Source organism: Zonotrichia albicollis, chromosome 6 (genome assembly GCF_047830755.1).
Source record: "Zonotrichia albicollis isolate bZonAlb1 chromosome 6, bZonAlb1.hap1, whole genome shotgun sequence".
In the NCBI taxonomy this organism is placed as follows: domain Eukaryota; kingdom Metazoa; phylum Chordata; class Aves; order Passeriformes; family Passerellidae; genus Zonotrichia; species Zonotrichia albicollis.
In genome coordinates, this window is record NC_133824.1 from 20110982 (window position 1) to 20134747 (window position 23766).

Here is a 23766-nt window from a genome sequence, read left to right on the forward strand (position 1 = left end):
TAAGAGAAATAAGCAGATGAGCTGAGTTGGAAAAGGCTGCACTTGTTGATGAGGAAGACAGTGATAATAAACACTGGTATTCACTGCAGCTCAGACTGACAGCAGACTGACTGCCATGAGACAGGCGAGTGCTGAATGACTCCCCAGGGCCAAGCAGCTTTATCACAGCAATGGTGCCACTCTGAACTGCAGCTGCAGCCAACAGCCCCTGACTTGCCTTGTGCAGGCTGATAATCCCCAACACCATATTTGTAGAATTTTCTCAGACAGTCACAAAGTCAATGATGTGATTGTATATCAGTACAGGATTTGAAGGCAATACAAGTGAACATTCTTTTCTCTCAAAGGCAACAAATACATTCTATGAGAACCCGGCTTGAAACTCAAATACCTACAGCATATTAATTCTATATAAAAATAATACACACCAGAAATAAAACTCTCACAGCCAAGTATGGAAGCTGAAAACAACACCAAAGCTACTTACACACAATCGAGAGTAGAAAAAAAGAGGAGAAAGAAATTCTAGTACAGATCAAAAGCAGAGGTTTTGTTCTACATGTTTAACAGAACGAGGAAGACAACTAGTGGCATCATGTTCGTCGGGCTGATGTCCATGGCCAGAATTAAAACTCTCCAGGTGTACAGGAGTGTTCCAGGATGAGCTAACATAACACAGCCAACGGAAAAGTTGTGCCTTCTGAGGAGACCCTACATTTTGAACACATAGCAGCTTAATCCAACATCTTATTTTCCCAAGACAGGTCATGAGAAGAGAACAGACGTACAAAATGTTTTGGCTGTTTGCATGGTTTGACGATTACAAGGAAAAAAAGGGAACAAATAATGTTCTCACACTATTATAGTTCTCCCTCTTGCCCCACAAGCTGGTGAAAATTCTTTGGGAGAAATACATTTTTTTTGAAAGTTCTTCACAAAGACAACAATATTTTTAAGCAAATAAAACTTCTAGAACTGGACTTACAAGAATACTTTCATTGTTTGAAAGTATTCTTAAAAAGTGGAACATGTTCAAACTAAGTTATTGCTAGATTCTACAAACTCTTGAAATTAAATACCAGTCAATATCTGTTTTATATAGCTATGCATAGTAGCTGTACATAGCCACTTTTAAAGAACACCAGTGTCAGTGACTCACCTATAAATGATGCTAGTTTGACTTGGGTTGGGGCCTTTTTTGCTACAAAAACCAGCAAACACAACACACACACACACATATATATATAGTCCTCCTTTCCCATTTTTAACTGGATGAGGTGGAAAAAGCAAAAGTAGGAGGGCAGAAAATACAGCTCTTACCTTTAATGCATAGAAAGTAAAGGTTAAAGACAGATCTGTACTAATACCTCTGACTCCAAAGAAATCAGTGCCTGAGGTTTCACCTAATTTCTTTATTGCAATAATGCAGTATGTAAGTATTCAAAAACAGCTATGAAGCTTACCACCTGTGGTAGTTATTTTGGAAACACTATTCTTACAGATGGCAACAAAACTGAATTTTACTATAAGAAAGAAAACCCTTTAGATTTTTTTCTTGCTAAAACTGCTACTCTCATCTTACAGTCAAAATTGTATTAGAGATATAAACAAATTTGGAAAAAAGATGCTGTTTTACTCTGCAATAAACAATATTCTCATTCCAGACACACATCAAAAGATGGTCCTGCACATGCTTCAGTTCAGTCACACTGTCACTCACTTCAAATACAGCAATATAGAATTTATAAAACGAGCAAGTAGGATCTATGCACTAGCTGAAAACTAGTGCTCACAATCTTTAAAAACAAACAAACAAACAAAAAAAACCCAAAACCCCAAACAAAACCCAACCACGGATACTCCCAAACCTCAAAACAAGTCCCCACTCCTAACTGTTGTCTTCTGTTTGACCAGCAAAATCGTCCTACTTGCCCCATGGTCACACACTAAATAGGCTGAAAGCAGGGACAAACACACAACCAGAAAGCCAGGGAGATAAGAGAGAGAGAAAACCATACTGTGAAATTTCACTCTAGTGTGAACACACATATATGTTAATATTTCACATTAAACAGGGAAATTACATCTTCAATAGATGAACATTTTTCATGGAGTATTACACAGTATTTAGAAAATAAGTGTTTCTGTCTCTGCAACAAGTTAAAATGCAAAACCAGGTTTACCTTCAAAATCAAGAAAGCAAGCAGACTAAAGATACCAAGTCAGAAGCCATTTCAAACACCTGCTTTCTATAACTGCAAAAGGCAGATTTCAGAGCTTTTAAATACATTAAATAAAACACAGTGGCAACAGTGACACATGTAAGACTGGACTGCCATGGGGTTAAACATCATTTGGCACTAGAAAGTGATGTAAGTTTTATTAATTACAGGGAACATGTTAAACCTCAGACATTTGTCAAAAGGTATTAAAGTATTTGTATAAATAAAGTCAAAAAGCCAACACATATTACATATAAAATTTAGAAAACACATTCTGCTTTTTAAATGCACCTAGCCCACAATTATTTATTTCTAGAATAAAATTCTAAAAGTACTTTAAAACAGAAAAGGAGAGGTATTAGTCATTATGCAAAATGGGAAAGTCTTTCCTCTAACAGTCCTCCTATCTTACCTGTATCTTCAATGAATTGCACACATTTTTCAACAAACAGAGGTATGGGTTTCTCAGGTGTAACCAAATCCTGTAGGGGCATCCCAAAGTAATTACTTTCCCAGTTTCTACGGATTGGAGGATTGAATGTCTTAGTTTTCTTTTTCGGCTACAATAAAACAGAGTTATTTAAGTAATATTCAAGCAAAATTGTAACCAACTCATATTTCAATCAGTCAGTAAACACAACCATATCATACATCTATCAGACATTAAAATTCCTCTACAGCAAACTGAATGAATAAAAATTAAATGTACTTTTAAAATTATGAAGTACTTAACTACAAAGTAATTATACATTAGATAAAAAGCACTAAACTTCTGTAAGTTTTGATCCTTTTTGCATTACCTTAGGAACAGGAATAACCAATATATCAATAGCTGACAGTATTACAGGAAGAGAAGTAAAGACAGCACTTGTTTAGAGTGCTGTGATTTGTTCAGAGTCTTTCAGCACTGCTCACAGGAACCACATCTGAACCACACCTCTTCAGAAATTGTCAGGGTAAAACTCCGGTGTCATTCACCTAAACAAAGTTGGTGTCTTCTGCACATACTTAATATACTAAATAATCTTTATATTGCAACTACACAAGAAACATGATCATGGAGAACGACTAACAAGCAATAAAGCCTTGAAGCTAAAGTTGCAGCACTCACACTAAGCGTGAATGCTTTGTTACAGGCACAGGATTTTAGTCAAAAGGAGATTTGCACACAGTCAAATATAAGATGGTGAGTTTGATACAGAATTTTCCCGGTTTTATTTTTTTTTCCACTGAGAAGGACTTTTATCAGTGGAACTGATAAATCAGCCTTGGATGATTACAAGAATTGTATTGTATCACATATCATAATTCATGTCTGAATAGTGATGAAAATATAAATTACATCAAAAATATTTATTTAGGTAGCATCCAGTTCAGATGGGCAACAGCTGAAAGGGCCAAGCTGAAGCTAAACATGTAAAACTCAGTGAAAACATCTTTGTCAAATGATAATGTCAGATCATTTTAGATACATATATTAAGGCAGAAAAGAAAGGAAGAACAACTCAATTTTTTTTCCCCAAGGTGTTCAGTACACATCTCCATCACCACAGAATAAACAAAGCAAGATATACTCAAGACTGTATAGCTAAGATCAACAAGACAGAAAAGGCTCTGTGTGTCTCTTGGAAAGTAGTTGGGTAAATGGAATTATAAGCTAACACTATACAGAAATTTATGAAAATTACAAATATTATCTGCATAGAATACCTGGAAATGGTATGAAATATTGGACACAGCTACAAAATTAGAGTCAAGAATTCTCTTTTCTAATAGTTAGCCTGCATTTAGAAGACAGGTTGCAAGGGAATGCCATACCATATTTGGTATTATGCACACAGAAATGCAAAAGGTTTCTCAGATGAACTCTTTACCTAAATACAGTTTAATCCCTAATTTGGAAAGAGAGATTTTTTTTTTTTCTAAAGAACTTAATGAAGCATAAAGAATAAAGAGAAAAAGGAAAGAAAATCCCAACCCTGACATCCTCTGCAAACTGGTCTAAACGCAGAGTAGGAGAGATGACCACTGCAAAACTATTCCAAAATCATGAAACTACAATTTCACCAGACAGTTACAACAGTAAATTTATCAGCTATTTTTCATTATGTATCATTATGTATTTCGTATCTCTCCTGTCCAATATTTATTAAAATACCTCTCTCTCATTATTTTCCTCTCTTTTAGGGTGTGTGAGTGCATAAACTCTCCACTGACAGCATAAATCAAATCCTCCCACAAATAACACTATTTACATGATCTTCAAAAAAATACTTCTGCAAATCTAAAGTAAAATTTTAAGGCTTTAAGAAAAAACAACATGCTCTTTCCTGATTTTAGACTTCCATACTTTCCTAAGTCTAGATTGCTTAAGTGGAAAACCTGTTCTGAACAAAAAGGAGTTCTGTGCTAAAGACCTGATTTTGCCTAAAGACCAACCGACTTCAGGGAAAAAAATATGGGTCTTGTTGCTAACACAAGTAAGTCTCAGTGAAAGCTCTTCTTTAATCCCTGTTCCCCATTCTGAGAAAACAGCATTTTTTCTGATCCATCAGACATAGGATGGATGGATGGATGGATCAGAAAAGTTCCATAGAATGGAACTTTTAGATTTGCTAGTCAAGACAATGACTACCATGATTTTTTTCTGCGTAAAATTAACTTTAAAAAAGATCTCTAATGAAACAATAAAGAGAAACTGTTAAACATTAAATTATTCATTTAGTTAAACAGCACCTGAGTAAGGTGAACCATTTGAAAATTCCCAGATTTTGGCAGAGAGATCATGATTTTGCCCCAGGTATTTTTAGTTCAATCATCCCCCCAACACACCTACGCCTTCCAATGCAGCAGTCACGTAATACTGCATGCAGCGAGTACCAATCCAGGCACAGCCAAAGCCAACTCTGCATGCTTCTTCTGCATCATCAGAAAAATGGACTAACAGGCACCAAGTTAAAGAAGACAAGAATCAGCACAAAAGTTTTATTACTTAGGCCTAGCAAGAAGCTCCTTGTTCACATACCACTGTTTTCATGCTAGTAATTAAAACACAAGCCCAAGACCATGAAGTTGAAATCCCTAGTTTTCCTAGAGATCTGTGGGGCTTTGTAGAATTGATTGCTGCACTTATGTTGAGCTTTCAGCACGGCTTTCGTCACTTGCTCCTTGCCAAAGACAGCTGCTCTTCATACTGGAACAGAGGTTAACACCAAACCTCCAACTGATCCTTACATATTGTGGCAGGAAAGCATTTCAACTCTGAGAATTCCACACTTGCCTTGCACTGCATTTACTTGCAAAACTGCTTTCTTTTGCAGTACTTCAATCACCAAAATACATGTTGCAAAAGATTAGCTAAAGTCCTCTTAATGTAAGACAAGGTAAACATAAAAACATTTATTCTAGCATGGTACAGTATCCAAGTCTTGATTTCAAAACCAGAAATATTATTACAAAGAACATTAACTTTAAAAATACAAATATAAAGAACACTAAGCTAACGCTCTTGACCACAGGAACTAGGGAGTCAGCTAAGCAATACTCATCATCTAGAGAGAAACTAGGCTAAGGCTTCAGCCAGCTGTGAGTTTTGAGAGGACAACACACATAAATACACAACCTTTTAAAATTAATCTAGAAAACTAAAAACTGCCAAAATCCTATCAAGCCTCTTTATGGATGGGCTGCTTACTTTAGCAAGCCTTCTGTTCAAGACAGGCTTTATTTCCTCTCATTACCATCCCACCAGAACATCCATTAATTATTTATTTGTTAAAGAAGAAATTCAGCCACTTCTCTACCAAAAGACTTCACTACTACTTTTGATGCAAAGGAAATTTTCTGCCTGCTTCATCTGCAGCCAGCCCTAGGGTCATGGAGGGCAAAGTCAGTATTTTCAGAACTAGTAAAATACTTCATAAAACCATGCACTGAGAACAGCATTCATTTTATAGGCTTAATAAAAGTATTTGTAATCTCTAATTCACAGCTAGCTCTCCAGAAACTGTATGATATATGAATAATGCAGATCATTGTCCCTAACATGCTCTTCCTTCCCTTCATGCTTTCTGCCATTTTTAGAACTCCAGTTTGTTACACTGTTTTAAACTACAAATGTTTAAGAAGACATATGGCTCTAAATATGCATATTAAGAGTGTTAAATTTGAAAAGACAAAACCTGAAAGTACAGATTCTGATATTTCCTATAATTCTCAGGAGAAAAAAAAAAAAAATCACTGCACATTCCAGTCTGAAGTAGACAGTATTTTACTAAATTAACCAGTGACTTTACACAAGAACAGCTGAATAAAAATTTCAGTTGATCTCCCATTGCTCACATGTTTACCATAGTCTTCCTAAAACTGAGATCAACATATATGGGATCTACAGTTCCTCACACTATTTCCACAATAGTTTTTACATAAAATTTCATACAGTGTTGAAATTTTAAGGGCAGAAAGCAAGTTTAAGCATAGAAAAAGAGATGACAAATGCACTGCTTCATGTTCTAAAAAGCCAGAGTAAAATATGTGAGAATTCATCAAGATGGTAGTGGATTTTTCCTACTAAAATACCAAGAAAAGTTTTCAGATTAATTTAAAGTAAAAAGCATCTTACAATCTACAATCATCTTGGTATAAAGGAAAATGGAAAGAAGTAATTCAGAAACTTCTTTGGAAGCAATGAGTGCTGTCTGCAGACAGGGTTACAAGGCAGAATGTTTTAAAACACTGTTTCTCAGATTTAATTTAGCAATATGGAAACTGCTTTCACACAAAAAAAAAAAAAAAATCAGACCATGAATAATCAAAGGTTATTGGCCAAAGAACGTAAATAGTGAAACTTTTTCAGATTTTAGCAATGGCATGCCAAAGAATTATCACTATGCAGTTAATTTACTATATTGTTTACAAGATCTCTCTAGTTTGGATTTGTTTTCAGAAGTACTTAAAAAATTCAAGATAAGGCCCTGCCTTACCCATTGCAAAAATTCATTCAGGATATTTGCTGTTCTTGATATGCTGTGGAGAATATAAACCTAAACAATTATTCTCTCTATAAGAGGTGAAAAAAATACAGCCTAAATCCAACACTGAAATATCTCTCAAAGTGTTCACAAAGAGAGGAGCTCTAAAGTAGGTGGGTGAAGTTTTAATACTCATCAATTCCATTGTAAAAAAAATAATAAGGTTATTAGTTGTCACTATATGGAACAGCTACAGGTTTCCACATCAGGCAGGCTTCCTGCTGAAGAGGGAATTACTAAATTATGACAAAGGTCAAAAATAACTAGCTATTATTTCATGGTAATACTAACAATAATTCTTCCATATTAACTTACAAGTAGTTTTTTAAAATATTTATACTGGGCTTGTTTACACAGTGAGGCAAAGGAGAGCCAAGGACTACTGTGGTTTGGGCTTTATATTAATGCATAAAAGACATCAGCTGCAGCTTTAAGGCCACTGAAGCAGTTCATCCTATCTAAGATATCAGAAGGCTTCCCTCAGCAAGATCCTTTCCCTCTAGGAATCCTCATGCCCTTTCCTGACCTGAAATTCTCTGCAGTTTCTGTTGTTTTGCATCTCCAACTCATTAAGTTAAACTGAAAACAAAAATAATTTATGATACAGCTGGCAAGCCCTGTGCTTTCCATGTGTACCAACACCAATAATGTTTACACTAGACCTTAATGTTAAAAGTTCTAATTGAGACAAGCATCTAATTGTAATTGCCACTTCCAGTGTTGGATAAAGACATAAAGACACGTAGATGAATGAGCACACATCTCAGCTGGAGAGGACTAACTTGGCAAAGAAGAAACAGCTGAGGCAAAGCTGCATTCCAACATTTCAAGGTGTGCTCAGCTCCTCTTAAGTTTGTGACCACCATGAAGGAAATAAATAATCAAACATGGAAAGCCTGCCAACCTAGGGGAGAATTCACTCAGCAAAATGCACTTTTTTGCTATTTTGTTTAACAGCAGAAAGGACAAGGTGCTTTTTTCCTAGGAGAAACCTTACAGAAGAAGTTCTGTAGGTGAAGAAAAGAAGGCCACTATGGTTAAACAAATATTAGCACACAACATGCACTTCAAATACTGAACAACATGCACTTGAAATATTTCAAGCCCGGTGTGCACACACAACTACACATGAACCTGGCTAATAAGACCTGTGATTCAAGTCAGTCTGCTTCCTTTCTTCTCCTCCTCCTTATTGCTCTTCATATTTATCCCCACCAGAAAAAGTTCAACAGTTTACTTGTTAACAGCACATGCAAGGTCTTATCACAAATCTTCTCAGAACATATGTGCTAATAAAATAAAATAGGATAAAGGTGGGTGTATCACAAATTAGATTATAATGATTCAGTTTTTTCCACTTTTTCTTTTCTAGAGACAAAGACTGAACCATCTGTTGGTTTTAGCAATCTAGATTTTAGTAAGGCACGTGGTGATGGCATATAGGAAACTACAGCCACAACTGGAGGAACAGAAAAAGATGATATTCAGCAACAAAAAGGACAAAGTCACAGCATAATGGGAAAATTCTGCACTGGAATGCACAACTAACAAAACTTACGTGCTGTAATGTGCCTGTAGCACATGCTGTAATGTACAGGTACTTTACATGTGTGCATGTACAATAAACCACCTGTACTGTGCAGTATGGAGTCATTACCTGGAAATGACCAAGGACATGAGCACGCCAAAGGTATCTAAAGCAGCAGCAACTGCAGCTAAGCAAAGGTGGGGTGCAATCACACAATTGTGTTGGAGAGTAACTCCTAGCAGATAGCAGCAAACACTAAGAGTACGTGATGCACTGCTATGACATTCCTTGCAATACTGTGCAGTTTCAGTCATCCTCATTCAAAAACAGGTTCAGAGGAAAATTCCTTTTTTTTCTTTTTATCTTCTAAAACTCAGGCCAAGAAGCAGCCATTTTCTCTTCACTGGTGACTGGCCAAAAAAAGAAACATTTCTGGAGAAAGACACAATAAGGAAGGGTGAAAACTAGGAGTTGCACTATTCCTCACCAGTACAGAGGAAATAAAAGCTCTGGATGAGTTTTACAGAGTCGTAAGAATGAGGAGATAAAAGTCTTCAGAGGAATTATTTCTGTGATAATTGTAAAAAGATTTCTAGGATGATGCTCTTCCAGTTCTGACTACCAGTATACTGAAACAAGATCTAAGAACAGCAGCACAGTGTTATGGACAAAAATAATGCACAAATAATTCCGACCAAAGCACACTTGCTTAACTGGTCTGAGTTTTAAATTGTTTCTTTTGGCAAAAAGAAACCTTATGTGACCTTGCAAGTAATGTTACCTGCTTGCCACAGGTTTGACATTGCTACACTTGCCACAGTAAAACATTTTAATTTATGCTTCCAAATAGCAACAAGTAGCACAATTCTGAGTATTTACTCCTGCCTTTAATAACATATGTCCTCAGTGGATTTTTAAAGTTTGATACATAAGTGTTAGCCAAACTACAGCAGTTCATTTTCCTACTCTGCTGTTTGTCAAATCTTGCTTCCCCCTTCCCATTCACCAACTCTTGCCTTTTTCCCTTCAGTTTTTTTACCTGAACCCTACAATCACGTTACACCCATTCTCTGCCTCCCTCTATCTGTCCTAGTGCCTTTCCTTAAAATGGGATTCCATCCTGAGTAGGGACACTGGATGCGAAAGGATCAGGACAGAATGAGACACCCTACAAGAAACCCACCCAGAAACACCACATCTCAAACCAACAAAAATGCAAGAGTATCAAGAACGTTACATCCTACTTGGGCTTTAAAAAAAAAAAATCTTGGAAAAAGAAAATTAGGAATCCAGACTTTAAAATTCAAGTTTTTCCAAACAAGTTCATTTTGTTCATAAGATTTCTGTACTTCAGAATCACTATAATTAAAGCAAGAATAGTTACACATGTACCCTATTTTCCCTTTACATAGAGCTGAAAAATTCAGAAAAAGTATCAGTAAGAGATTTAAGAAATAGCCAGAAAGAAGTACACAAGCTCTGTTTACCTCTTTCACATTCAAGGGGTCACAATTCTCAAGAAAACCCATCAAGCACTCTGTAAACAGTGGTGAACTAACATCTCTTGCATGGACCAAATAACACTTGACAAGGACAATATAATTTGTATAATTTTTGTGTTTCTGTAATAAAAGACTACTAGTCACTCATCCAAAACAACACAGGAAAACATGCACAAGAAGTTCCAAACCTAGAAATGTGCATCTCTTCTGGAATAAAATGAACTGCTAAAAAACCCAAAGAAACAGATAATGAACTAGAATGACTCACTTCAACTGGAACTACTCTAACGTCAACTTCATTCAAGTCAGCGCACAGAGAAGTCACTGCTCATCACAAGCACTGAGCACTCAAGACACTTGAAAAACTTGCAAACATTTGAGCTACCAAGTCAAATTTGTTTTTTCAATTACAATAATGTCCACAATTATTAAAAGTTTTTACTAATTTAATAGCAGCAGCTTTGCTACTTGTGAGTAAAATACAGCACCCTCCTTCAGAAAAAAACACTCCCATAACCAACAAATCACCAACCAACCAAAATTTAAAACAATTCTAAAATTTTAAACAATTCCACTCTTCAAGAAACTTATCCACTGCAAGAATTAAAACAGCCTGAAACTCTCAACTTAGGCTTCTTCTCAACAGGCCAAAACCAGAAGTGGAAGCTTTGTTAGAGCAATTGGGGGATTTTCTGACAATTTTAGGAAGAGAAGACCTCCACTATAGTGATCTACTCAGTTTAACACAAATATATTCAACTCAAAGTAAGTTATTTTAACTCAACACAGCTGCGACAGTAGGAAGATTATGCAACTGCATTTTGATTTCTATGTAGAAAGATTATTTAAAACAAAAGGAGTCCAGAAGCTGGACTCCATGACCTTTATGGGTTCCTTTCAATTCTGGATATTATCAATGATTCTATGAAAAGTATATAAATTATAGTTTTTTTAAAAATCCAAGTTTCTCCAAAAGAATAACTTCAAAGTATTTTTAACCATATGATTTTATACCCACAAGACATCATTATCCATGCATATGAGTAAGCCTTGAGAAAATTTAGTGGCCTTTAAATAAGTCATGTGTAATTCAAATCACAGCTGCATACCAGCAAGAATTTCATCTATTAGTTAAATGTAACTATGCTCTACTTTAACAAAACTTATTTCTGCTATTCAAGTACCATCAGATTTAAGCTAAAAAAGTGACATTTTAAAAATGCTACAAAAGATAATATTACAAAGGTCAGATTATTTTGAGACAAGAAAGAAAATATCTAACTGATCAGGAACACTCCAGATTTCATGTCAAAACTATACCTAATACAACGACTGCTGGCCTAAAATGAAAACCTAAACTGTAAAGAATGTACATCTAGAATCCACACCACAAAGCCAGTCAAAAAATAAGTAACACTCAAGCATGAAGATGAAACATTTTTCAAGTAAACTGCAACTATTATTTTCCCTTTATTTCCCTGTTTTGTTCCCTTTATTCTGTTTTTATTGAGAACCATAAAGGTAGTACAACTTTCAACTTGATTACCTGTTTGCCCACACTAGGAAAATACAGCAGTCAGCAGAACTACTATATATGGTTTTCTTTTTATGCCCCTGCTCTAGAGTTCCAGCTAGGCAACTAAGAATTAAAAAGAAATCACTCCTTTCATTCACCAGCCCTAAGCCTCATTCCAATAGCAAAAATTGCAACAACTGAAAGAACCGGTTCTACTCAAGAACTCACAAAGCAGCTTTTTCCTTAAAAAAACCACAGCACCTTACTCAAATGGAAGGAAGCCTCCACATGTAAGCAGAGATGAAAATAACTGGCATTTATTGAACAGCTATTTTGATAGACAAACTATATTGATAGACAACTATATCATTCACTAAGGTTTGCTAGTTCCAAGCAACTTCATAGGAACTTAAGACAAAAAACCAAACAAATATAGTTTGAAAATTTTAAAGCACCAGCTTCAAATGAGGGTGTAACTCTTGCATATTTTGTCTCTTCCCATTTTACAATGCAGCAGAAGTTGTAAATAAAATTTAAATTAATTGACTTACCTTCTTATCTTCTTTTACTTTGTGAGGTTTCTTTTTCATTTTTTTCTCATCCAATTCTTGGTCCGATGTAATAGCAGGATTATCTATGCCACCCTTCCATGTTTCAACAGGTGAAAGAAGTGGGTCTTCCTCACTTCCACGATGCCTTCCTTTTCTTTTACCTTTTGAGGTGGTAAAAGCCTCATCATCACTTGCATCCGAATGGGTTCTCCTATAGTAAGACTTGGCTTTGCTGAACAGTGTCTTAGACTTGTACTTGTATTTTGAAGGTCTTCTTTCCCCATGACTTTTGGATACTCTATCAGAAAACCCATTTTCTTCTTCACCTTGGGTATTTATAACAATTGAGTTTCGAACTTTAATAATACGATTCTGACTATCCTCTGGAACGGCATAGATGTCATCTGCAAAGCCTTTATGTTTGTAAATCGTGTCAATAGGTTCAGCATAGTTGTCAGATTGCTCTGTATCTTCTGGAGGTGCTGCAGGCACTCGAGAAGGCTGTTTCCTGGGGTTTTTGCCAATACCTGCCTCAATTGTTTTCAGGAGGTTGGGGTCCAGTTTTTTCACATTGGTTCTTGGAACAAGCGGTTTCGGTTTTATCGGAGGAGGCACTTTATGGTTGCGTTCATGGTCGTGACAATTGATTGGCGTACTGTGAACAGGATACTCATTTCCTTCCAAATCCAGCCGGTACTTTGAACGGTCGCTAGGTGCTGGAAGTAACCTTACATCATCACCAATGGGACTGTAAGGCGGTGGTCCTTCAGCATCATCCTCTGAATCTGGGTAGTTATAGTCAAGGGAACCTCCTCTCGGAGACCTTGGAAAAACATCTTCACTCGTATGTGTTGATTCCCTTGTGCTGTCTGACATGTAGGAACTTTCAATCATGCTTTTCTTCTCTAATACATCACTGAAGAACAATGTGAAAACCTCCGTTTGACGATGATATTGAGACAATGAATATAAAGCTGTAAACTTAGCAGTAATTTCTGTTGCTATGTGTTCTCCCTCAGTCATGAGTTCCTTGATTGCTTCATTCTCAAAGAAGTCTGCCTGGCTATCAGTAACAGCCACCAACTGGACAGGAATTGTATCCTGAACTTCAGAAAGAAATGCCCGAAGCATTCCCATGGATGCCTTTCGCTTCGCAGAATAGACCAGTATATATCCATGAACAAGTTCATCTTTCCTTACACCAATGGAAGAATGATATGATAAAATAGTTATCTGTATTCGACGTCTCTTCTCACCTATTATTTTATCAAGCATTAAGGAATTATTCTGGCCAGCCTGAGCAGCACTACAGGAGTGAGAATCAAGGAAAGGTGAAAGAATAAGATCCACACTGAACGGATCGCCACACATGGCACACATGACAATCCTTAAGTCAGCTTCTGACAGATCTTTAATGGTGGGAACTGGACTTACAACATCAAAATTGTGTTTAACTGCTTCCAGTACTCCCCTTAGAGCTTGTTTTATTTGGGCCTCGTTAAACTTGCGTGGGTATGTACCAGCAGGCACATCTACAAAAGGACACTGTAACTTGTTAGCCAATTGCTGTCCCTGATGCCTCAGAATAGGCAGATTCTTGCTAACACTGTCCCTCTGGTTAGCCAATATTAATGTAAATGAAAGATTAGCCATATACCTGTCTCTCCTTATCTGAGATGCTTCAGCCCTTATTTTTGCAATGCACTCCCCAATAAAAGTCAGTGATTCAATAGAGTTAAACACGCAGAAACAGCCATGCGGTTTGAAGGCTGAGGTCCACAACTGAGTAAGCAAGTACGGGGATTTGGCATCAACTGGCCTAAGATCTAGTTCATATATTTTTCCATCTAATGCATATTCATCATCAGTGGATTGTGTCCGAATTTCATTTGCCAATTCTTGTGCAAGGCCATCTTTGCCCAAAATGAAAAGATTGATTTTATCAATGTTGGCACTATCATGGTATAAATTTGAGCGTCCGTGATCCTGTTGCAGAAGACTGTTGGCAAGCAACTCTTCTACTTTTATGTCCATGCAGTTTTGGCCACTAAGACAGGTTTCTTTAGTTGGGTGATAAACAAATCCTATATGTTTAAGCAAAAGAGATTCTCTATCAGGTGCAAGTTTCTGTAAAGCTTTGTATCTAGGTTCTTCACTCAGAACTGCATGAATTTCACTCATTTTATCTGTACTTGGTGTTGCATTAAGATCCAGATCGTAAAATAACTCTGAGTGTTCAAAAAGCATTTCCTGAAACTCCTCTTTGGCTTTTTCAACAATCTCCCTCTGATGCCTAGCATACACTTCCTTACTGTCTCCATCAGTGATGTATTTGAATGCTTCATCCTCCACCACAAAACAAATAACTTCTTCCCATGGCTGTCCGGGTGAAATGAATTGGATTTTCTCAAGAGTCTTTTTGAATTTCTCCTTCATTTCAACCCTCCTTTTTTCAGATATAAGATGCTGCACATGGTTTTGATAAACTTTTTCTGCCTCTAGGGTATTGAGAAGGTCAAATGGAATCCTTCTGTCATTCACTTTATCTATGTGGTCAGTTTCATCCCAGGGTGTTTTTTCAAGAACTACAAAACAGGACTGGAAGTCAGGCCTTTTCTCCATTACCTTCAAGGCTTCTGACCAGCTCAAAAGTTCAATCTCATCAAGATTTGATAGAAGAGTATTAAGAGCTCGTGGCAATGCATTAATGTATTCTTCTTTTCTCTTTCTAATATGTTCCTGTTTAAGTTGCTCTATGTGTTTTGAAAATGTATTTTTGGCCTTTTTTGTTCCTTCCAAATTTATGTACTCCTCATAATCAGGGTGGTTTTTCAGTTTGTTGCTAACAGTTTTCCAAGTTGCATGATAGTCTCTCACAGTTTGGACAAGTTTTTCAAACTTATCTGTTGCCGTAACAACTAACTGTCTTTGAGTTTTATAGGCATCCAGATAGGGGATTATTTTAGGCTTACCACGAGTTTTATCCATCATTTGTACCAGTGCAGTAAAACATGTTTCAACATTGACATTGAATCTTGCTGATGTTTCCACGACCACAAGGTTCTTCTTATTTGAAGCAAAGGCCTGAACCTCTCGCAGATAATGATCCACACATTCATCACATTTTGTTGCTGCTATTATTATGGGTTTTTTAGATTTTGAGAGCTGGATATAAAGATTATTCACAAACTTAAGTTGATCATCAAACTTCCTATTGCATCCTTGGCTTACATCAATGCACAATAAAAACCCATCTATGTTTAATTTCCCTTCAGGCATTTGTTTTTGCTCAAAGTCTTGCTCCAAGCCTAGCTGATCTGTGCAAATGTACATGAGTTTTTCTGCGGACTGCAGTTTGGAGGCAGCTGCACGTTTTATGTACGGTTGTAAATTCGTACTCCGATGAGGCAAGAAAGTCTGATCATCAATGAACTCAGTCTGCTCAATTACATGAATTCTGCAATCAATTCCCTCCTCACCGCTTTGTGCTACGTCACCCCAGTACAAAAAGTGATCATTGTTAACAACTCTTCCTCCAAAGTCAATTGTGCTAAGCACAGAGGTATGCTCGGGATAATATTCATCTGCTTTTGAACGAACGAATCTATTGCACAAACATGACTTTCCAACTCCACAATTGCCTTTATCCTTTTCAGTTCCAGACAGTCCAACAACACTAACAGCATAAGATGGGGGGCGTGGCTCTTTGTTTTTTGCCATCATAACTTTCCTCTCATCCTTTTGCAATTATCAAGGTAACTGTATGTGGTTTTCATTCTGGAAAAGGTTCCTACAAATTTGAATTGTATATCCAGGGTTCAGAAATCGCCTTCAGTTGTTCCTGCTTCAGCTTGTGATTAAGAGAACCTCAGATAACTTGGACAAGGAGCATCATCTTCCTAAAAAATATAGAGAAAAAAAAATCAAGATTGCAGGTATTTCTTTGTAATATTCATGAGGGAAAAGAGATTTTAAGAAGCACTTGTGCAGCTTGATGACCCTGATTTTTTGTGTATATGAAAATTCTACAACTACTTTGAATGAGATCATAAATTCATAATTCAGTAATGTTAATGCTATTTATACTACAGATTTAAAATAAACAGATTTCAGGCACAGTTTAGTAGTAATTTGTCAGCTGTTTTGATAGCTGAGCAGCATACTTCTAAAAAAAAGAAAACCCACACCCAAACTCCCAAACCACTAAACCCAACCCAATATTCATGTACTTAAATTAACACTCAAATTTTTACATGCTTATCTGTAAGAATAACATTACTTTTGTGTGCATTTGTAGGTTTGAGCTTAGGTTGCAGTAAAGGAAATTTCAAAACAAGTAGCTGTAAAAGCAGGCAGTTGGCCCAGCTGCTACCTATATCCAGAAGCAGACGACTTGACTGGTATACTAACAGCAAACTGCTTTTAAGGAAATGTTTCGAACAGGAATTCTACAGAAAAACACAATCATACAAACACAAAGAGTAGGACTTATGCATAGATTTTAAGACTACAATGTTGTTGTTTCATTCCTTCTGTCTCTAGGGAAAAAACAGACTTCTATTAACTGGAAACAAAAACTACTATATCTACTTTCAAAGTTCCACAGAATTACTACAAGGTTCCAGTGGCTTTATTGAAGCTGTCATCAAGTATAACAATTACCACTAACCCTCAGTTATTAATCAGAAGACTTTACTTGCATGCATACTGCAGATGGAAATGCATTTGCTGGTTTTGAATCAATTATACTATGAGGAAGAGAGAAAAAACTGAATACCCATATGAGTGGTCCCAGAGACGGTGACAAGTGGCATGAAATCTCCTTGGGGGCCAGTAACCAGCAGTGCACTCTGCAGGCCAGTGCTGGGTCCAATACTGTTCAGTATCACCATGAATAACTTGGATGATGGGGGAGAAGGTATTCTCAGCAAGTTTGCTGATGAATAAATGAGGAGGAGCAAACGACCCAGTCCTGCCTGCAGGGAGGAATGAGCCAATGAGCCACGGCAGCCGCCTGAAGAGCCACTGTGCCGGGGGGAGCTGGGGATCCCAGAGGGCACGAACACCCAGCAGGGTGCACGGCAAACACGGCTAAGAGCACCCTGGGCAGCAACACACAAAGCAGTGCCAGCAGGCCAAGGCAGGTCAGCCTTCCCCTCTTTGCAGCACTGGTAAGGCCACACCTGATGCACTGTGTCCAGTTCCACAGTACAGGAGAGATCCAGAACTACTGGAGAATGCAGCAAGGGGCTAAAGCATCACAGCAGCTCTCACTTACGAAAAGGCCAGGACTGTTCAACCTGGCAAACAGAAGACTCAGGGAAGATCTCATCAATGTGTACAAATATTTGGGGGAAAGGTGAAAAGAAGGCAGAGCCAAACTCGTTTCCTGGTGCCCAGGAACAAGACAAGAGGCAATGGGCACAGATTAAAATACAGAAGATGCCATATGAACATCAGGAAACACTTTCTTTTATTGTGAGGGTGAGTGAGCACTGGCCTGGTTTGCCCAGGGAAGTTGTAAAGGCTCCTGCACTAAAGGTATTCAAAAGACACCAGGACACAGATCTTGGCAACCTGCCCCAGGTGAGCCTGCCTGAGCAGGGAGGCTGGACAAGGTGACATTCAGAGGTCTCTTCCAACCTGCACTGTTCTATCCTCTCTGAAAATATTTTTATAAAAATACTTCTCATTTTCTTGGTATAAAGACAACTGTTACATGGCACTATAGAAGAAAGGCAGATGCTATTGTACCTAACATATTTGCTTTTACATCTGTAGATTACAAAGTAACAACACAAATGTACTTAAATAAACCTATAAATAGTCCTTATCAGAATGAAAGTAAAACAAGCATCAATACTGAAATGTTAGTGTTATATACTTTGTCCTGCTTAGCAACAATCAACTAACCAAAACATAAAATACAAACTACATACATAAAACCAGCTGTTCATTATGGAAATCACAGAAAAGGAAAGTACTTTTTTTAGGAAGAAAGTATCAACTTCATTAGAAAATTAAGGTGAACACCTTATTTTTGTACTCAAGAGCTTTTATATTGCAAAAACTGAAACTTTTATGCCAGATTTTAGAATTCTTTTTCATTTAAATAAGATTACTCAAAGACCCATTCAGAAAGACAAGTCGTATTTTAAATTTTGCTTCTCACTGTTTCCACTGTGTTTATTATATTCTTAAGACACAGAATTTGGACCTAACAGAAAATGGTTCCAGGAATAAAAATACTTAGCAAAAGTAACATCCTTTACAAGCAGTATTTATATTACTACAAATAAACCCAGTGTTTTCTTTCTAAAGCAAAGCTTATCATAGTAGCATCATTCAAACTGCTAGAATGAGAAATTCAGTCAGCACTTCCACTATAAAATGTTTTCTGTTTGCTACAGCACAATACAGATTTCATGTGGACTAAACTAGAACACAAAAATCTTCATCCACATGATTACTTCATTTCATCAGGAAGACACTGTCAATTTGCAATTAGTTTATACGAAACAATCAATACTTTCAGATACTCTACATCCTCAGTAGCAAAAGTTGTTCCTCCTCCATCTACAAAATGTTTTGTTAAATCGATACATTTTTAAGCAAGTACGTACAAAGAGTAAGGTGAAGGGAGACGCTGAGAAAGGGAGAACAAACGCATCAGTCTCTCGTTAAAAGTTCTGACATGAAATATTTTAACCACAGCAGAAGCTGAATCATTAAAGATATTTAAAACCAGCGTGGGTTTGTTTTTGGGGTTTTTTTAAATACGGTTCCTACTTTGCACTGATTGTACAAAGTCACAGAACAAAATCTGTGTTAATTAAGTAATAAAACTGGTAAAAATCTGACATTATAATGGCTTCACATTTAATATGTAATCATCATTAAACTGTTCTCCAAATGGAAGATTTTCCATTTGACTATACCACTAACGTAAATTTGTTTTATCGTTTTGTACAGTTTTAAAGCATGCACACTGGAAATTCATTGTCAATTCATTCCATTATCTTAGCTCAATCTGCCTAATTCAATTATAACAAATTGTAAACACTACGATTCATCTCACCCTCTCCCCCATCTTTGTTACAGATTCAAAGGAGGGGTTGTTTGATTTCCCCAACTAATTTCAATCTTAGGACTGAAACAATACAAAGCATCTGACACCACTGCAGGAAGGACCATCCACAGATGCACTGTAGGACCTTGTCTCTACAGACTTTTAGATTTCCAAGTGTGGTTATAAAGTAAATAAGGCAGCAGTTTGTATTTATTTACCCACCTTTAAACACAATCTAAAGGACTAAAGCCCAAACTTACCCTTAGGAAAGAGGTGCAAAGCAAGATGACTCTCCTGCTGCGATCTTCCTGCAGTAATGTCACACATTTAAACAGTGCCCTTCAGTAAGTCCTTCCCTGAGGGATCTGAAAACAAAAAATAAGAACCATTAAAAGTTTCAAGTTTATGAAGAAAGAAGCAGCAATCAGAGAAGGTATAGCACTTCGCCTATGCATGAGGATTGTTTTCCTTATTTGAAACCCATTAACAAAACTCAAGTTGGTCTTTGTCTAAATTTGGAGGGCTTAAATCCTGTAAGCACACCCATTAATATTTGAGAGAGGGCAGAGTTCATAAGTGATTGTGATTTGAATTTCAACTTGATACTTCAACAATACCTAGGATGTAGAAGCCTGTTATGAAAGCAATTAATGTAGTTTCTCAGATAACATATAAAATATGAGCTGTAAAAATCACTAATCACTTGCAGAATAATTTGGAATTCGAAAGTGTTTAGAACATAGGTTTGCAAGATGAAGTTGGCATAGTCATAAGTACAAAATATATTAAACAAATGCATGTCTATGCATACATATTCTATTAATAGGAAAAAGGTACAGACTACGTCAAAACCCTTTTACCACCCCTCTAAATTAAAAGGAGTCACAAACTGTGATGAATTAGCAATTTTAAGCATAACTGTATTTGGAGATTTTGAACTCTCAACTAGGACACAAATTATTAATTTAACCCTTTTAAGTGTTGATCTCACTGCAGGGATGCTACTATAAAGTAATCAGAACCAACTCTCTTGCATTGTTCCTTCCTTTGCACCCACACAAAACCCAGAGTTTGCCAGCATGGTAATCCACACACTGTGATGCAGAACAGGAAAGGAACTTGAGGCACTTGCACTGGAATTTTATGTAAGCCATTTTCAACTAAGGAAAGGTGTCATTGTTAAGTAAGATGCAGCACCATGCTGCATATGTGCTAAATACTACATCAAAACAACACACCTATTTCTCGTTTTGCCATTTACAATTATATTCTTAATAATTTCACTTTGCTTTGGGAATAATATCCACTTTGCTCTAGTAAATTTTCCTTTGGACAAAAAAGGTTTGGTAATATTCAAACAGTACAACAGTAACTAACATGGTGGTACCAAAGAACACCAAAATCAGTAGGCAGCAGTCTCAACAGTCTATCAGCCCTGCATTAAGCCTGGCTGAGCTTCAGTGCTAAATTCTATCAGTTGATAGAGAAGACAGGCAGTAAGTCCTGTTCCCTGCCCTTACCTCCAAGCTGTGGCACTCCTCTACATCCACAGCTAGCTGAGCAGAGCAGGTACTTGCTCATGAGGAAAAACACAATGGGACTCTGAAGAACTCAGAGTATGTGGAAGAGCAGACAGAGTGAGAGAAAAGCGTCTCCACTCGCAAGAATGCATCTGAGGCCTGAGGGACACTGCCACAAGAGAAAGCTCAAACACAGGCCCCCAAAACATCAGTCAGAAACATTAAGACACCAGAGAAAGCCCTATTTACAAATACATGTTTCCTAAAGCCTTCCAAGCTGAACTCTAAACACTAGAATAGAATGCCATACTATTAGCAAGTAATAAATATTTGAAGAATTAATCATCTATCAGTATTGAGTAACTGTGGCTGCACAGGAACTTGTAGATGAGTCCACAGTCAAGAAAATCACTTACAGATAAATACCCTTGAGTATTTCTCAATATCCTCCAAAATTGCTTCTTTAACCTACAAATGTTTTAGGCCTAACGTGGCTGAAGCAAAAATGTTGTTTGAAAGAGTCCACAGAATTGCTTATGACCATCAACTATTTAAGCAGTCTGCCAACAGGGAAAATAGAGTGTTTTCCACAAGTCCTTTACTCGCTCAGCACTGTTGCCTAGACACAACAGTTTATGGACCAGTATTTTCGGGGGTTAGGTTCAATCAGCACACTCTTGCAGCTGTGTTTGTAAATTACCTGGCCAAGCAAAAAGAAGCACATGTGAATAAAAGGCCCATCACAGCCTAGTCCGCTTTACCAAAAGAAACTTACTGTAACCTCTACAGCAGATCATCAAGTAAATTCAAACACATTTGGTGTCACTGAAATGGGCTGGAGGATGAGTTTGAAAGTGTTCTGCACTCAAAATACACAGATCATGACTCCAAGAAAGTTACAGCTCCAGATTCAAGTTACTACTGACACCAAGGTTTTATACCAAATCATTCCTCACTTCATACTTTTTGAGAACCAAAGCCTGGCATTGGAAAACATTTACTACAGTACCTAAAGTCTGAGATCTTTCAGCACAACAGTAACTATAGCCCTACCCAAAATGGAGTAAGAATTACAGTTTTCTCTTCTAACAACCAGTTAGAAAGAAAGTGTTGATGTACCTTAACATAGCATTGTCATTTCTCATCCAGTATTTACCAAGAGTTATCTTTTTCACACAAGCAAGTATAAGAAATCTTCCCTTCAGGTGAAAATCTTTTTTAGAAATGAAACCAAAGTATATCAATGTCACCTTATCAACAATTTCAAATCACTTAAGGCTGTTGAGGTCCTAACACAACGTTAGGTGTTCACAGGTGTCCGCTTCACAAACACACTAATATTCTTGCCTTCACAAGTGCTGGTAACCTTAACTAACCATACCTGAAATCTCATTTATAAATAATGGTAAATACAACAATTACCCAAGTATCAGCCAACATGAGAAAAAACATGATTCATATTGCTTATCAGAACTTAAGCTCAACCAAGCAACAGCAAGACAGTAAGGGACAAGAGTGATCCTCTGGCTGAAAAGAAATTCAGTTGAAGTGGTACGCTGATTAATCATGCCAGGGAAATGCAGGATGGGAATGGATGACTCCAACTGCTGCTCATTTCAGATTTGGTTAGTGTGACAGCCAACTATAATCCCTAAAGGAGTTCTGTAGCCTAGATAATTCTCTCCATACAAAAGCAAAGTAATCAATGTATTAAAAATAAAAAAAGAGAGAAACCTCAACTGGCCAACTTCATATTATAAAGCAAAGAAAAACTGTGTTTAAAAACAGAAGTTCAAAGCTCTTAGTTCCTACTAAGTTCAATAAATATCTTCTATTAATAATACACTGAAGATTGTCTATGTATTACTCAAAATTAAATCAGAGCCTAAATATTATTTCTGAACTCAAAATATCATTCTTTAGGTGGAATCTAGCAGTCCCAGGGCATCTATTATCATTATTGCTCTCCACAAAAAAACTCAAACAAGAGAAAAACCAAACCAAGCTACATAAATTAAATCAAGGTATAATAAAAAGGTAAAGTGTAAAGGTTCAAATTACCAGCACAGCAGTATTCTGAACTCAGGCCTCTCAAGTTACCTATTTTCAGATTTTTGACTATCTGAAAGCATTCAATATAGTTTCAAAGCCTGTATTTTAACAGGGGAGGAAAGTGCAAGATTACAGAAGAAATAAATTCTTAATTCTTTTGCACAGGATAAGCTCCAACCAAAAACATGCAGAGTGGTCAGAGAAGTTTCTCAGGGCAAGTCTCCCGAACAGGCTTATTTGTGGAGATATTCAGGAAAAACACAAACGAACTAATGGAGAAATTATACAAAGGGGATCCATAAAAAAAACTTACAAAAATAGGAGAAAGAAGAGGAAGCAGACAAAAAAGGAGGGATCAAAGCAAGGACAGAAAAAGGGCTAAAATGCATTCCCTGGGAGAAAAAAACAAGAAAAATTTACATCCTGGTATGGGCAACTACAACTAATTTTACTGTTCCACAGATCTGGATCGTTTCATGTTATTTTGCTTCATGTGCAACTGTAATACAGAATCCAGGACTCAACACCATAAAGCTTAGTTTGTTGTTTGACCTTGTACAAGCTGTATGTGTCATTTCTACCTGGGTAATGCAACACTGGTTAACCCCTATTTAAAATTACTAAATGAGAAAGGGAAATGGCATATATAAGAAGCAAATAATATTCTGCATAAAAATTAGCCATCTTAAATCAATAAATGCCAAAATGCAACTACATATACTTTTCCAAAAATTGTGCATGCAGGTATTGGTTTTGCTTTTTCAAATGCAAACATT

General features: G+C 36.9%; 1 protein-coding gene across 2 annotated transcripts in view; it reads right to left on the minus strand.

The window, feature by feature from the left end:
- The window catches only part of ARHGAP5 (Rho GTPase activating protein 5), a 46859-nt gene that overhangs the window by 19848 nt on the left and 3245 nt on the right, over window positions 1–23766 (minus strand). For both annotated transcript variants that reach the window (XM_005479850.4, XM_026792825.2), the window contains exons 2-4: window positions 19679–19783; window positions 12350–16248; window positions 2635–2782 (exon numbers count right to left, since the gene is read on the minus strand). In XM_005479850.4, coding sequence (XP_005479907.2) covers window positions 2635–2782; window positions 12350–16072 — 3871 coding nt within the window. In that variant the 5' untranslated portion in view covers window positions 16073–16248; window positions 19679–19783. The remainder of the gene's footprint in view (window positions 1–2634; window positions 2783–12349; window positions 16249–19678; window positions 19784–23766) is intronic.